Below are 17,440 nucleotides of genomic sequence, written 5' to 3'. Positions count from 1 at the left end.
GTTTTAGGGTTCGTTGTTTGTAATTATACACAAATTACTGTTATTGCCATAGTAGGTAACGTTATGTAACGGGGTAACCTAGTAGGTTACCAAATCCGGTAAGTAGAAAAAAAAGCTTTTTATTTTTATTTTTATAAAAGCCACTTTTGAAGAAAAAAATGCATATTGTTGTGTAGTGTGAAGTCTGATGTTTAATAAAATATAAGGGGCCACTAAAATGTGTCCTATATAAAGAATTAAGAATATAGGGGTGTAGCACCAAAGGACAATAGAAATTAACACTTTTTTAGTGATTCCAAAAAACGTAAACATTTGAACATTTCTGAGGCAAAATCTTACCATGTGCACGTCATGGGCTAATTAAACTTGTCAGTGGAATTGCCGATTTAAAATCAGGATATGATGTCACACTAGAGAACATGGTTTTCAGTGACAAATGAAATGAAAAATTTAAAAAATATATTTTGTTTACTAAAATATATATTTTATGCCTGTAAAATGATGCCTGATGTATTAATTAACATTTGATTGTTTTTGTTTTTAATTTAAAAAGGTTGTAATTAATTGAACCATGCTTGAGACAATCACACCAAAGGACAATTTTGCAATTTGGCTAACTGTTTAAAAAAAAAAAAAAAAAATCTAAAGATAAAGCAGTTTTTATATCAACAGGATGTAAGACAAAGAAATGTTTCATCACTGCATTTTAAATTATGACAGTAGGCCTAATTAGCCTATATTCATTTTTAATCTTGTGAATTAATTTCTACAGTGACAATGGTCACGTCAACAACCCAAGGTGTGTAACAAGGATATTATAAAAAGTGTTATTAAAATGGTATTTTTAAATAATATGGTTGCCTTTTATTTAGGCCTATTTATTTCATTTTATTTTTTCATAAGAAATACATACTATATATGTCATTATCATTGATAATAATTTGGATATACAGAACTGTAAATAAATTATAATGAATAAAATGAATGAAATTGCATTCATTATAAGTAGTCATTGATTAACCAGCGGATGATTATGCTTCATATTTCCTGAGATATTATAGCAAAATTAGACTAACACACACACACACACACACACACACACACACACACACACACACACACACACACACACACACACACACAAATGCACTCAAAAAATTATTCTAGCTGTTTTCTCAGTTTATTTAAATAAAATAAGCTGAAACAACAAATCTTTAGTTTTTTACTTAAGTGTCATTTTACTTGATTTTATTAGGGTAAATGAAATAAAATTTGTTAAGTGTTAAGTTAACCTAAACCATTTGTGTTGAGACTACATGAATCATTTATGTTGCACTGACTGAAATGGGCAGTGTATTTCTATTTCCCAGCATGCTTTGCAAAGGGATGCCTCAGGAGAGTAAATGTTGAAATGAAGTGCTGTTTAATGTGTTTTTTAGTGAAGGGAAAGACCTGTTAATGTTTGATGTTATATTTGACAGTTATATTGGACATTTAAAAGTTGTGTTATGTTGTGTTGATTTTTTTAGGTTACCATTATAGTGAAGTGTAGACCTTGTGGTTAAACTGTGCTGTTCTCAATGAGCTGTAACTGTGCTAATGACAGTGATAAGAAATGCTTTACTTGATCAATGTTTGCATGTTACAATTAGCAAGTGATTAAGTATTGTTGACTAATAGTTTTTATAGAAATAAAGAAAAATAATTCATGTGATGCAGTCCCTATAGAATAAATATGGCCATCAGTTCTATCCCTCTATATCTAGTTGGAATGACATGATTTTTTTTAGTAGTTCTGACTTAATGATTTTAAGCTAATACAACAAGATTACAACAAATTTGTGTAGTTGAGCTGACACTATTCAATTAAGCTGTGCCCAACCATAGTAAATAAGTTAAATCAAACTTAATAAATTAAGTTGACCCAATGTAAGTACATTAAATTGGAATAACAGAATTGTATAATGCTGAAATAAAGCAAGTTAATCACGTGGAAATACTTTCCATGATTTTTTCATTCAAAGAGTACTTTTTTTGAGTGTGTATAATATAATAATATATATGCACATATATTATATAATCCAAAACGTTTATGTCAGATACGATTAATCTATTTGACAGCACTAATATATTATATTAATTGAATAATATATAGATATATTTCTTTATTGAATAAAAATGAGACCATTAGAGTTTGACCACTACAAATATGCATAAGTACAAGTTTCCAAAGTATGTAAAATAAAATGAGTGTAATTGATTTTTTTAAAGTATGTTATCAGCCCATCCTAACAATGATAATAAGTAACAATCTGTAATGTTTTCAGATACATGCACTAATGTATTTGAATAGCCTATACTTGACTGAGTAAACAACAGTTTCTTTTTGGATCAGTTGTGCATGATGCTTTACCTCATCTGTGACTCTCAGTAAGTAGAAAAAGGAATATTTTTAGCATTGTTTGTCCCTCATTTCCAAAACAGGGCTGTTAGCACACCTTTGTTCAGTCCTGACCTGATTCATAATTAATTCAGTTATGTAACTGGCCTAGATGTGCTTGACACTCAGGGCATTAAATATGCTAGACTAAAGATAAGTTGGTGAGAGATGTATTTTCCAAGAGGTGTGTTAAACTGTTTAAAAGACCCCAAATGCCTTTAAATGCCAGCTATATAGGGTTAAAAGGCTGACGTCTGTTCCCCTCACCTCCCTTTCCTTTTAGTAACGCTATTCTCCTTCACTTCCTCCCCCACCTCATACAGTCACCCTTTCCTTCCTGTCCCCTGCCTTCCTCTCTCCCCACACTCTGTTTCCTGTTTCACACACACACTCCACCTCCTGTGAAAAGCATAAAGGCTGGTTATATTTGTCAGGGCCACATTTGTGAGTAGTGAGACATGGTGAAAACTGACGCTAGAGGACATCTGAAATGGTTTTGACTATTTGAAAGACTCAGAGGCTGAAATCATGTTTTCCTTAAATGTCAATAGGTTTGATTCAGGGTTGGGGCTGAGGTTTAGCAAATATCATTAAGTCCACATGTGGACATCACCTCAACCCCAACCCTGAAACAAACCTATTGACATTTAAGGAAAACATGTTTTCAGCCTATGAGTCTCTCAACTTTAACCCTCAAATAAACCTGTTGACATAATTGTGGTGTCCTCATTATTGTAGAAAAACCAGTGTGATAGCAGCTGCAAATAACACTCTTGGAAAGCAAGGGTGAACTGAATTAGAGGCCTGATCACATGGAATGCAGTTTGTCAGAGAACTGTAATGAAAAAGCTATTTTTACAAGGAAGACATTTAAGGTCCTCAGTATTAGTCACTCTGTTTATGAAACTGGTTTGTAATGTAATGCCCCTAGTGTTTTAATAAAATACTTCCTCCTTCTTCTGTTTCTAAAAGCATTCACAAGCAAGACTATTACTCATGCAAAGCAATACATCAAAACAATCCGAATGAGATTTATTACTAACAATGGTTACACACAAGGGGAATTTCTCTTGCTAAAGTGGGGTTTTCAAATACATTTTTTTCACGTTCATAATTTAAAAGCAGTTCCCTGTACAAAAAGGCTCAACGCCAACAAAATCTTCAAATTTCGACATAGCACTTTTTCTATAAATAGTACCCGCATTTGCTGTGAGTGACAGCTGCCATCTGACCTCAATCGCTTTGCTTCCTATAGTTACTCTCATGTGAGCAGAAAGGGAGGGGCTGTTGGACCGGTGACAAGTCCAAATATGGTGCGCGGTGACATCATCCCTGCCCCTGCTGAAGCTGCGGGAAGTGCAGCTGCGGCGCGTCACGGCTTTTCCACTGCGCGCTCTCCGGAGACACGACGGATCTTCCAAATATGGCGATAGAACGTGACGTCGAGCAAACAGAAAAAAAGTGTCCAATAGAACTGTAAACACTGGGGGCAGATTGATACAACTCCCAACGAGAAGGTTTAGCTTGTTAGACAATAAGAAAACAAAAACAAGCCAGTTAATCAGGAAAATGATGCACTTAGTTAACATTTTCCCTACAATTAATAAATATGTAACGTATTTCATTCACATGTCATTAGTACAATAATTAGGCTACATGAGATCAATAAGTAGGCTAATGATTATTTGAGGTCATGAAGCAGTTTTTTACTGTCTCTGACAGTGCAATAATGACACATGCTGTTTGTGATGCTACTTTTGAAGAGCAGTGCTATTAAGAACAGTGTTGCCAGATTTCATTAGAACCCCCCTGCCCCCCAATAATTTCGTTAAAAAAGCCCAAAACAAGCAACCATATTTTTTTTCTGCCGTTGGCTTCAATAAAATAAAAAAGGGCTTTTATTTATTTTGAATAGAAAACAGTTGACTGAAATAAGGCTGTAGCCTAGTGTAGACAGTATTAGCCTACAAATTCTCCATAATAATGCTATAGCTACTTTACTATATATATATATATATATATATATATATATATATATATATATATATATATATATATAGTAATAATATTTGATTTTAATACTGATTTTAATACGACATAACATTTTTTTGTAGCCTTTTCTTGTTTGTTTTTTTGTTGAATTGTATATTGTTAAATATTTACATTTAAAAACGAAAAGTGCATGTAGGCTATAATAAAGTTAATAAAACAATTTTCTTGTGCTTCTGGGGGATGCATGGTGGGTTTACCAATAAAAATGATCTTGTATAATCATACTAATTTATTCCTGCACATAGGCTACATTAACAACTCTAAATTGCATTTATCTGCAGTGTTTCTTTAAATAATTAGATTTTTTTCAAAAAAAATCCTAATTAACAAATTGACCCCCTTCCCACCACACCCACAACAAGGTTATTATTGAAAATACTTCTACCACGAATAAAATAACAGCTAATACAATTATTTAAAATAATCTAATTTAACAAATGTCATTTCCCCCTTCACATTCACAATAAACAAACAAAAGGAAATCCCACACACTATAAAAACTTGCAAAAATCTGAAACTTTTTATTAACAACGTTTTGGCCTCATGACCTTCATCAGGCATAATACTACTACTCCAAATCCATGACATTTAAAAAGGTAACATAACCAATCATTGCCCCCTCACATTTAAAAATATTGTATTGCAAATAAAAATAAATGTATTTATCAAAATTAATCTAAAAATAAAATATTAAATAACAATTATAAATGTTGCCGTGGCAAATAATTTTAAGTTGAAGGGGAAAGTAAATAATAACTAAAACTGAAATAAAAAAAAATGAATAACCCTAAAAAGAGAAATATTACAAAACTAAAAATAATGACAAAATTACTAAAAAATATAAGATAAAGCAAATTCTAAATATTAACAAAGACTCCAATGGTAGTCTTTATAAATAATACTACTAATAATAACACTGATCCACACTGGCATAATTTAATGCAAGTATTATATTATTACAAGCTTAAAGTTGCCTAAAAAAAGGGGACATGGCAACATTTAAGCATATGTTGACTTGATACTTCAGTGCTGTGCCAATATGACGTAGACCTATGTTGACAAGATGGGAGGGGCGTGTTTATATACCCTGGGGAATGGAAACTCTTTACGTCACCAGAGCGCACATAAAACACCGCCCTGACAGTAAAAAACTTTTAGTTTTGCAATCCACCGTGAAGACATTAAAGCGCAGAGGTTTCAACATAGAAAACACGTCTAGAACTGAAACATTCTGATACATTGTATACACAATGGACGTCGAGGCAAAGAGAATCATGGCTCTCTCTATTAGTAAACTGTATTCATTAAGAACACAGCGCGGGGGATTGAGACTTCACCGGAGTCTCCTGCTCTCCATGACCATGAGAGCCGCACGGGACATCTACCACACCGCGCAGCAGCTCAGAGATGCGGAGGAGGAGGAGCAGGTCGTTCCGTGCGCTCCGGAGGCGACCACAGAGGAACCCATGGAGATTAATAAAGACTCCCCTCAGGTCGCAATGAAGCCTCAGGAACATGAAGAGACTCTAGAAGACGACAAAGAGAACCAGTGCTCTTCTGAACGGCACTCCAGGAAGCGCCGTGGTAAAACGGCGCTCGAGCCTGACTTTCTACCTCTGAAGAAGGCGAGGATGGACACGGATGAGGAAAAGCAACATCCCCAAGGCGAGGTTTTAAGGACTAATAATGGAAACAGCTGTCGCCAGATTGAAACTCTTACAGCGTTCGCAACACATCGAGCCATCGTGGCGTGTTGAGCAAGACGCACTTTGAAACATTCCGAGAATCGATCTCCCTTGGTGGGAATTTCCTTGACAAACTGGTTCAGAACGGACCGGTTATGCAGCCTGACACCTGTGCGGCCGGCTCAGCTCGCCATATGAGCTCCAAGAGAGGCCAGGATCAGCAGGAGTAGGCTACAGGACAGGTGGTGAATACTCTGATCCCAATCGCATCGGATCACCCGAGCTGCTTCATTGTTCAGTGAGAGGAGTCAGGTGACTCCGTTGACTCACGATTGAACTGGGCTCCGATGTCTTCTATCCAGCCTATGAACTTTACAACCTCATATAAGGACAACTCTGACGGTGTTTGACACAAAACACATGATGTTTTTCCGAGTTTGATACTTGAAAATGTCTTGAAAATGCCAAAACGTGTTAAATGTCACCTGTTTCACTGATCAATTGCACAGAAGAACGTTTTGATACTACTAATTTAAGAAGAGCACGATGAACTGATATCATATGATATTGATTTCAGTGTTTACTATTTGCAATAAACATGCAAATGTTTAAAAATCATCATGTTGTACAGATTTCATTTCTGGTGGGGGGGGAAAGAATCTCACAGGAACACCTGAACAAAATCTAGATGGCTAGTTTGGGCTATATGTGGATTAAAGGTGCAGTGTGTGATTTTTGGAAGCATCTAGCGGTGAGGTTGTGAATTGCATCGCCCTCCCTTTCGGAGCACACGGAGAAGCTAAGGGGCGACACAGGATGAATATGTTGTCAGAAGAGGGATCAGAGTGACTTGTGCTATGTAGATAAGTTTGTCTGTTTAGGGCTACTGTAGAAACACGATGGCACAAAATGGTGATTTCATTGTAAGGGGACCTGCGGCGTATGTAGATTGAAATGCTTTGTTTCAAGGGAATAAAAACATAACGGTACATTTATGTTAGGTCTTTACACCACTGACATAGTTATAAACATAATTATGTATATTATATTGGATTTCTGTCAATAGATCCTCATAAATACTACACACTGAAACTTTAAGTTAAAAACATTTCCGCCCACACCTTTTAACCAATGAAGAACCATGACTTTCTAGCTTTTTTTTATATTACACCCACGAAAAAGAATAACTAATGAAAAATCCTAGAGTTGCCCCCCCCCCCTCTTTACTTATAAATAAGTAAATAATTATTTATCATTTCAATAGTTTTATTTTATATATTTATAGATTAGACTTTTCCAGGTCTGGAAGGCTAGCCAATGAAATATCCTAGAGTTGACCATGACTAGAAAAACATTTTTCTTTATATTTTGAGTTCCAACTATCGTTATAAATAAGGTAAAAGTTTTTCAGTCAGATCATGTCTGAAATATGTGACTATAACTCGCTCATTCTTTCATCATGAGGCGTAATGCTTAACTCACACTGATCCTAAACCCAATCTTTTGATAAAACATACAGCTCATCATCTGTCACTCTAGTGTGGGCGATGAAAAAGGCAACAGCTGGAAACACTACGGTAAAGTGTAATTTCCCTTCATTAGTCAGCAAGATATGTCCGAACATGTCCATGAGTCACGAAATTCACTTTTCCCTAGAACACACACATAAACGTTTTGGCTAGTGGCCAGCGTCAGACTGTATAATTGTCAAGCTTGAAGTCCCAGCTCAACTGGCAGCATTACAGCATCCGAAACTGACATCAGTAGAGCACAATGAGAAATAATTAATGCAAGAGAGCGAAACTAGAGTCCACAGGCCTCAGAGCATGAATTTTAATCATATCTTCCAAGTGTTAACGTTGTTTTGTCTTAGCTCTGGGTGGGTTTTGTAGCACCTAAAATTAAATGTTTCAAGTGTAATGTGTTTAGAGTGACACAAAAGCATGTGAATGCTCTACATTCAAATGACTAGCATGAGTAAGTATGAATCACTGCTTTAATGGTATATGTGGGTTGTGGGGATGGATCTGAGTAGGTGTGCATGTAATTTCAGGTAGGACATTTTGGCACCAGGAGTGTGTTAGTTAGACAGGAAGTTAGATTTTCAGGTGGAGATAATTTTAAATGGATGAATCCTCTGCTGGGAAACTGCAATGAGATAATTACTCAGGAATGATTAATAACTGAAACTCATTTTAAGATTACTCACTCAAGCTCTTCAATTCAGACTGTGTGAAACCTACGCAAATGAGTTGTGGTCATGTGTGGATACCTCAAACAGGTTTCTGATGCGATAGTTTCCTCCAGGGTGGTCTTGATGTGGGTCTTTCACCTCTGTAACTAAACAGACAAATGAGGTGGAGGGAGGAAATAATGTTTTTGGCCTGTTAAAACTATGTTAAAAAGATATGTCATAATGATGAACTGATATTCAAAGTACTCTCAACATAATTCATCAAGCTTTTGTCAAGATCAGTCATTCCCTGTTAAAGAAATGATAAATAATTTATTTATAAAGTACATGATATTTGTTTATTAGACTTATACATTTATTACTTATAACACTATATATCTATTAAAGATTAAAAGCTTTATCTGTTAACGCACTGTGAACTAACATGAACAAAATGCTGTAATGCTCACTAGTTAAAACCTTATTGTAAATATTACTAATTGAAGTAAAGAGCAAATGTATATATATATATATATATATATATATATATATATATATATATATATATATATATATATATATATTCAAGTATATACATATTTATACAGTGGTGGCCAAAATTCTTAGAACACTTGGCATCTGGGATGCGTCTTTTTGGGCCTGGACTAATTTTTCTAATAGGACAATGACTCAATAATTTAAGGAACTACATGCGATGGAAGGAATCTGCTGGAACATTGAAAATTATGGACTGGCGCTCTCAAATTCTGGACCTCAACCCCATCAAGCACATTTGGGACGAGTTGTAAAATATACTGGAGAGAATGTAAACATGTATAAAATGTATCTACTGTACATTCAAAGGAAAACCTTTTGGCTTTGACACTATGCCAGAGAGATGTGCTGCTGTAATTGCTGCAAAAGGTGGACATACAAAATATTAAAGTTAAAAGTGGATAAAAACAGTACAACTCAACCAAAGGTCAATATTTTCAGATCTGTCTGGTGTTCTAATAATTTTGGCCACCACTGTGTATATATGTATTGAAAATTTCATTTCTTATTTTTAAACTGATGTGGGTGTGGTCTCAAAAGTTTTGGACCCACTGTATTTACATTAAAACCCCAGGAAATTAGGGTTTATGTATGTATAAATCTTTTTTATTTTGTAGGAAAAAAAGACAAGGCAAAAAAAAAGAGGAAACATACTTGCCTTTGCTTCATGGTGACTAAGGTAACTTAGAGAGGAAGTATGAGGGTGTTTAGATGCACAGTCACTAATTCTTCACTTCCCAGGACACTCGTACTTGGTAGGCCTATTGAACATAGAGCCATTGGGCTAACAGCCCAGATCCTAAAAAATCAGGCTATCAACACTTCCTGAACAGCTGTCAGTATGTGGCATCATTTACCCCTGAAACTTGATTGAATCCTTTTCAGATTGTTGTGTAGGTGTGAACGCATCATGTGTCAGCTTTTGTCTTCTACAAATGTTTTCCCTATCAATTGTTGGGTATAAAGACTGAAATGAAACACACGTTCACAAACAAACATTCATGCATCTGAAGACAAGAGATTGGTTTAGAATGCATTCTCTCTGGTTTTTATTCAGGATCTTTAGGAAGAGGTCTGTTCGGAATTACAAAATGCACTGGTAGAAATAGCAGAGAGATACAGAGACAGAGGAAGAGAGAGAAAAAAGGGGGATTTTTCATAGCCAGAATAAATGTGTAACATCACCAGGTTCAGGCAGCCTCTTTCACAGCTCAACATCAGCAAAAAGGGTTTTGGATTTCTTCTTAAATCAGAGTGATGTGCAGTCCCTCACACTGAGAGTTACTGGATATCTTTTAACCTTTTTTTATTTATTTATTTTTTATTCTGTAATACATTTCCACAGCATGTAGTGTGCTCACCTCACCCACAATTCTCAGAGAACAGTTGGCAATAGAAACAAACAAACATTCTATGAGCTTTTATCATTTATCGTCTCTTGTATTATTTTTTCCCCTCTTGGTGCTCTTTTTTGTCTTTTTCATTTTTAAAAATAGAAGAAAAAAGGAACACATTGCTCATAAAAACATCTAACTATATTTATATATTTATACATATATACTCTTTTTCTTTATATTTCTTTTTATATTTTATAATTCCTGAAGTTGACTTGTTAACCCACATAGTGGCATGCACATTGCACATGCAAATCAGTAATTAAATACCTCTCTTTATCATGGCCTTTTTTCTCATAAACTTCCTCTTTTGCTTCTAAATGGTTCAGGTCAATAGTAATATGGATGGCAGGTGGGATATGGGTGATTAAGGAGAGATGGGACGGGTTTGCGGGTGTCACGGTGACAGTGGCTGCGTGCTCGCAGGAACTCCTCACATACCCAAACGTTCACACCACACGCTTATTTCCCCTTCGACACATACGAGCGCTGTGAAGAAGCACACTCTTGCTGACGGTGGTGAAAATGCACATCCTGTCTTGTGAGCCACTTCCTTTAAGAGAACCGCAGAATTTGCTTCTCTTTTGAGTTGTTTATCTCATTTAATGCTACATGTTTTTTAGTTGAGAGCTTAGCATCTATTCTGTCTTCGGCAGAACAACTAGTGCGCTTAAAGGGATCGTTCAGCCAAAAATGAAAATTCTGTCATCTTTTACTCACCCTCGTGTCGTATTACTATGTTTCTTATGTGGAACACTAAGAAAGACATTTCTAAGAAAAACAAAATAACTTTGGACCCCATTGACTTTCATCTTCTTTTGTGTTCCGCAGAAGAAACTAAGTCCCTTTAATAAGTAAATGATGACATTTTGCATTTTTGGGTGGACTGTCCATTTAAATGTGTAATAAGTATGATTTATGTTTTTATTAATGTCACTATGAGCATTACTAATAATACATTCATATGAAAATAATATTTCTTATTGTCAATTTAAGCTTAATATCAAATCAGCAATGTGTCTGAATGGAGAAACCATGACATAAAGAATGAGAGGAAATGAAACAGAAAGGAATGTGGCAATGCTGAAGAAAGAGGATGAACACAGACTTTTGCAGGAAGTTTATGAATGATATATACAAGAGTTACAGAAGAGAAAGAGATAGATAGGCCCAGAAAAACAAATTAGATAGACATGGATAGACAGTCAAGGTACAAACATGATGACTCTCTTCGCTTTCGCCATGGCTTTGTATCTACGGTCATGTAACGGCGATGGGAAACTGTTCATTGTAAGGCACTAAAAAACGACTTGCCTTCAAATGCAGCTCGCGGACAAATGTGCACACACTCGCAGTCGACCGTCCCACTGTCACATAGATGAACCCAACCCTTCCGATCTTCTGGAAAAAGTGGCAATGCATCCGTACCCAATCTCAGATTGGGATCAGATGAGGATGATAATGAAGTATGCCATGGTAAATGCTGAGCAGAAATGGATTGGCAAACCCAGCACTAAATTACCCAAGGTGCACAATATCATTAGTATCCCTTTCTGATAATTTGTGTTTTGTTTTTTTGTTTGGCATGCACAATGCCTGTGCTGGCCACATCTGTGCCTCAAGTTCTCTCTCTCATACATACATACAGGGAAAAAAACTACATTACCCATCACCCCCCTCCCTTTTCTCCAGTTCCCCCACACATTAGCATGCACACACATGTAATTCTGTTCTGTACAAAGGGAGACCACAGGAAGTGGTGTAGCTACATAGAGGGTGACTTGTTTTGGCAGCACTCAACCATTGAAGGAAAGCCCTTATTTCGTATGAAACAGAAAGAAAATACAGCTTTGTTTCACTAGGACGATACAAAACAAACAACACATGCTCAAATGCAAGTGTGTTGTGTATCTACGATGGATCACTTGTGTGTGTTGCGAACTGAAAATGGCTTTCTGTTGGGACAGAAAATGAAGATGCGAGTCAAAAACATAAATCAATAAAGGCATTGACACTGAGAGCAAAAGAGGGTCAGAACCAAACTGATGAACAAGCAGAGCCAAAGAATGATGCACCAGTCTTAGTTACATGCATAAACCTTTTAAAGGGACAGCTCACCCAAAAATGAAATTTCCGACATTTTTTCACTCTCGTTTATCTAAGCCAATATATTTATTTCTTCTGTGAAACACAACAGGAGAAAAGTTTCAAGCTACAACAAGATGCAGAAGCTGTTTTACTGGATATACAGTATGTCAAAAAAGAAAAAAAAGATGATTGCAATTTCTACATGTCAACTTTAAAGTCTTTAAGTAACTGGATCAGTCAAATTTGAGAATAAACCATTCTGACAGGTTTTGTGAACTGGATCAACTGGTTAATTGAACGTTCTGATTAATGAAGGTGGATTTTAAGATATTCAGTGAATAATGACTTTCAGTCCATTTTTTATGGCTTATAAAAATGAGATCATAGTCCCATTTTGTTTTGGTGCTTCTGTGTCCTTTTAACTGCATAGAATAGAGCAACCCAGAATAATTCTTCAACATTTCTCCTTTTCTGTTCCACAGAAGAATGAAAGTCATGATAGTTAAGAATGAGATGGGGACGAGTAAATTTTCTTTTTGAGTGAACTGTTCTTTTAAAAATCACAACCTTCTGCTATCTCTTTTTTAACAATAAAAATCAAATCCTATTAATTAACTATCAATCCAAATCTTGAGCTAAAATGGAGCAAATTTCCTGCATTTCAAGTGTTTTCAGCAAAAGAATTCAAGACCGAGAGAAATTCTAAATGGGCTTTATATTAACCATGCAAAAGGTCTAACTAACATTCATGCCTGACAAAAATAAGCCTTCCTGTCCTTTTGCTAAAGACCTGAGAAGTAGAACAATCCCTCTGATGTTCGATGCAACTCTCTAAACGAGCAGGGTGAGACAAATAAAAAAAAGTTGCCATCCACTTGAGGAAGCATTGCTAAGAGAGACAGAGAGCCGAGATGGACACCCTGACAGAACTCGGTTGTCATTTCCCTTCATTACTCTCAGAGTAACTGGGATCTTCCCCCATCATATAACCGTGCCTCCCTGTCTTTAAAAAGCCCAGCAGACAGCGCAGACATGGGAACTTGTTAAGGCGTAGTGTGACTGAGTCCATCACATTAAGAGAGATAGAGGGGAGAGGGAAGAGAGGCAGGGGAAGGGTTAGTGTGCGACACTAGAACAGAAGGCACTGTGGCTCTGCAGGTTCATCTGGACCCATGGGCATCAAACCAGGGGCTAACTGGGGGGGCCAGCTGTGGCTAAATGTGGGCCGAACATCACGAACACCCAGAAAACAGTGGTTTCCTCCCTAAAAGTCTTGAACATGGGTTGGCAAGGAGAAGGGATTAAATAAAATGACTTTTAAAGAACAAAAAGTGTTCTGTGTTGTACTGTGGATTTCATATGATTCTGGTACAGAAAAAGAGACAAAACAGAACCCGCCCAACTGACTTCACGATTAGATAAACGCGATGAACTATTCTGAGATGCTTTATGATATTTTTATCTGAACAAAATCAAATCCTCACCGCTTCATATACCGACTTCATTAGGAGAAACTTCTGCATATTATTAAGCAAATTTACCATCATCATAAATTAGATCTCTTTAACACTTACTCCTTGACAGCGATCAGATGAAATTGAGACTTTGAGTTTTTTACTCCTGAGAAAAAAGATCTCATGTCTAGAGTTTCAGAAAACACTCGTTGATTTGCTAATATAAAGTCTGCATTCAAAAGTCAACGATTTCAGATGATGCTACCCACATTCATTTTATAGCTCTGTATTCATACAGCATATCAACAGTAGTCTCATTTGTGTCTATTTTAGGCGAAACATCCGAGACAAAGTTGATATTTAAACAAAACTGAGAAATACACTCCTGAGCTATAAAAGAGTAACCTATGCATAATAAAATCATTTTCTGTAGGAAAAAACATGTTGTTATGGGATATTTAGGAAACATTTGGTCTTTTCTGATGATTTGAGATGGTTGGATGGGTGTGGGTCAGCTGGACAGGCTCAATGACAGTAGGGGAGGCTGAATAGGCCGCACCTCTACACCCCTGTGAGATATACGTTTGGCTGTATTGTTGTATCCTGAGCAGAAGGGGGAGGGTCTCAGATTGAGCAGGCAGCCAAAGACATGACAAGCTGCCCATGGCAGGGAACAGGAAGGCAGGGTGGAAGAATTGTTTCCAGTTACTTGATCAAAGACTATCCAGGTCAATATTCTCAAAAAGCTACTGTCGAAATAAAAGTCAAAGACAAGCTTCGACATACCTGCTACGTCACCTACTGTCGGGGAACAGTTCTGCTAATGTAATAGCGCCCTCTGGCAACTGTATTCTCATAAGGGATTGTTTGTCCATAGTCAAGCCTGACTAAAGCTGCAAAACAGCACCACAACATGGACAAAAAGTAAACAACAACATTCATCGCCCAAAATGCTAACTTGCACTTACTCTACATTAGCTGTGAAATAATTTAAGGGGTTAAAAACTGACCTTCTATAAAAACGATTTCTCCTGATCACACTGTTGTGTGACCATCTTTTTCAGTCGAAAAATAAATATGAAATGGACCCTGAATTTGTCTGAAAAACTCTGACACAAAACTGTCTGAGGGTATCCTGAATGGCCTGACTCTCTCTTTTAAAACATTCATGAGCTCTGACCCAAACTATTTACTACATACTATTCTACTCAGCTGAGGTCACAAGTACGTAAACTTCAGGATGCTATCAGGAGCGCACCCTTGTAGACTTCAATCTGTGGTGAACAGAACTGAAAACAAACACAAAGAGTTCGAAACAAGATGGCCACAGCAGACAAAACTCCCAAAAACAAGACAACAAAGTCACATGACCACCTCTATCTTCATCAGCATCACCGTCATCTTCATCAATTGCATTAAGATTTTGATCATCATTATAAGACTACTATTATTGACAATAGCAAATGAAGCCTTTAGAAAGGAGAACATCTTTCGCCCCATTCACAGCCATGGCTGACAGAGCTGTAATGAGGGAGGTTTCACCTTTCAGGCTTGTTTTTAGTGCAATCCAAAGTAATTATAAACAGTGCAGAACATCATCTGGGATCCTCAGATGGAAATAACATAGAAAACACCTTCAGATCTGTCTCGCTATCTATAAAGGTCTGCTTTAGCATCTATCTATAAACTTCATCTGCACATGTAGACATGGCCAGAGCAACAGGGAGAAAACGAGAGAAAGAACTTCCTTAAACTGAACGGAAAAAAGAGAGCTATCACCCCCCCCTTCCCACAGTAAATCTTCTGTCTGATATATATATATATATTTTTTTTTTTAAATCATTCATGCAAGTTTCCATCAGATTTTAGTCCAAAAATATCAAAGAAAGCTGAGCAAATGCAACAGAATAACCAAGCTTCAAATGTTCAAAAAGAAGAAGTAATCAATTGAAGACATTCTGAAGAGGAAATAGTCTTTCCGTCCCTCCCTCATCTGCCGTTTCATTCTTTTTCCACTGTCTTTTCCTTTATCAGGATTGAGTGGCAGTTTGTGGGCGGGGTTTCGGTACGCCACGCCAACCCGCCTCCTCTCGCTGCACTGGGTCCTTTCAGTTGCCACGCCTCTTTGACAGTTAACCCCTCCCCCAGGTGATGAGGTCACTCAGCATCTTGAGTTGGTAACAGTAAACGTAGATGATAAAACTCATCGATATTGGCCAGCACATGGGGCTGGTTTTGCAGTAGGTAGAGCTCTTATTCACAAGAGCACTTGCTTTTTCTTCAACAATGTCTATTTTGTTTCCCTTTTTTATTTTTTGGGTCTTTTCAAGAGGCATAGATGTGAGGGGAAAAGGGGGTTCTGGCTTGATTTTCAATCTTCATTTTTTCTTTTCTTTTTTTGATTGACAGATGATGCTCCTCATTTTTTCCATCGTGCAAGCAGCAATCGGTCTTGCTCAGTCAGGAGTGGAGCGTTTAAGTACAACGACTCTGATCTTTAAAGTTCAGTCCATCTAAACGCAACCACCCCATTTATCTCTCGTATGCTCCCATTCCCTTGCTTGCTGAGCAGCATGGGCAACATAGTCCAGAGAGCAGGAGAAAGCAATAGAGAGAGAGAGGGAGTAGGGAAGCAGAGTTTAGAGTCTCACGATGGCGCAAAAGCACCGCTTGCTTTTCCACTTCCGCCCCCTCTCTCCCTGCTGCGGTGCATAAACTTCTCGGTTTGAGTTGAGCGGCGCCCCCTCCTGGTCACCCTGCGCACTAACACCAATCATCCTCGTCCGTCTCGCTATATTGTTCGTGCAACCCCTTCCGGGGCCCACGGCCATGCGGCGGCCGGTGTGGGCCTGGGTGGGGGGTCGCGCCGGTGCGGGGAGGGCGAGGAGGAACGGTAGCCGTTCGGCATACGGCGCGGGTGCGAGGGAGGCCCTTGACGAGCAGTCCTTGGGGACCGGGGGTGCGGGTGAGAATGAGGGTGGGGGTTGCCCTGCGTTAGACTCTGCTCATAGGCAGGTGGCTCGTGGTGCCGCTCGTACTCATAGTCCCGATCGTAGAACGGTCCGTCACCCTCCAGGCTGTCCGGCGGCGGGCCCCAGCGGCCGTGACGTGGCGACCTAGGTGACGCATGCCTGGGGGAGCGCGGGGAGGCGTGCCGGGGCGAGCCGTGATGGGGCGAGGCGTGGCGGGAGGGTGGATGGTGGTAGGGTGGTTCGTGACCTGGTGGAGAGAAGTGTCGCGGGGAAGGGGAGCGGAGTCGACCCTGGCCCGTGGAGCCGTATGGAGGCTTGCGGACGGCTGGGGAGTAGGTGACATGAGGGCGAGGTGTGGACGGGGTCTGGGGCAACTGCCGACGGCCACGCCGGGGGGTGCTGGTCCCCGACGTCGAGGGAACGGGGCTTCCGCTCACAGAACTACTGCCCTACATGAAAATTAAAACAAGGCAAATAAAAAAACACCACAAAATTAACGTCAAACAAAAGAGAGGAGCACACACCGGCAAGAGGAGGAGGAGGAGGAGGAGGAGGAGGAGGAGGAGGAGGAGGAGGAGGAGGAGGAGGAGGAGGAGGAAGAGAAAGCGAGAGAGAGAGAGAGAGAGA

General features: G+C 38.3%; 2 protein-coding genes across 2 annotated transcripts in view; one reads left to right on the top strand and one right to left on the bottom strand.

Annotated features, from left to right (window-relative positions):
- The first annotated feature begins 5,644 nt into the window (after positions 1-5,644).
- On the top strand, positions 5,645-6,795 carry ier2b (immediate early response 2b). The gene has a single exon (XM_067431102.1). It carries the CDS (start codon positions 5,743-5,745, stop codon positions 6,247-6,249), a length of 507 nt encoding a protein of 168 aa, XP_067287203.1. The 5' UTR covers positions 5,645-5,742; the 3' UTR covers positions 6,250-6,795.
- Positions 6,796-9,937: 3,142 nt separating this feature from the next.
- The window catches only part of cacna1ab (calcium channel, voltage-dependent, P/Q type, alpha 1A subunit, b), a 162,040-nt gene continuing 154,537 nt past the window's right edge, over positions 9,938-17,440 (bottom strand). Inside the window, 2 exon segments of the mRNA XM_067432376.1 lie at positions 9,938-16,686; positions 16,688-17,262. Coding sequence (XP_067288477.1) covers positions 16,605-16,686; positions 16,688-17,262 — 657 coding nt within the window. The 3' untranslated portion in view covers positions 9,938-16,604.

Source organism: Pseudorasbora parva, chromosome 22, assembly GCF_024679245.1.
Source record: "Pseudorasbora parva isolate DD20220531a chromosome 22, ASM2467924v1, whole genome shotgun sequence".
Classification (NCBI taxonomy): domain Eukaryota; kingdom Metazoa; phylum Chordata; class Actinopteri; order Cypriniformes; family Gobionidae; genus Pseudorasbora; species Pseudorasbora parva.
This window is presented reverse-complemented; position numbering and strand designations above follow the sequence as displayed.

What these genes read in the sequence shown, in the direction of transcription:
- ier2b (XM_067431102.1), top strand. Translation starts at nt 5,743, where the DNA reads ATGGACGTCGAGGCAAAGAGAATCATGGCTCTCTCTATTAGTAAACTG.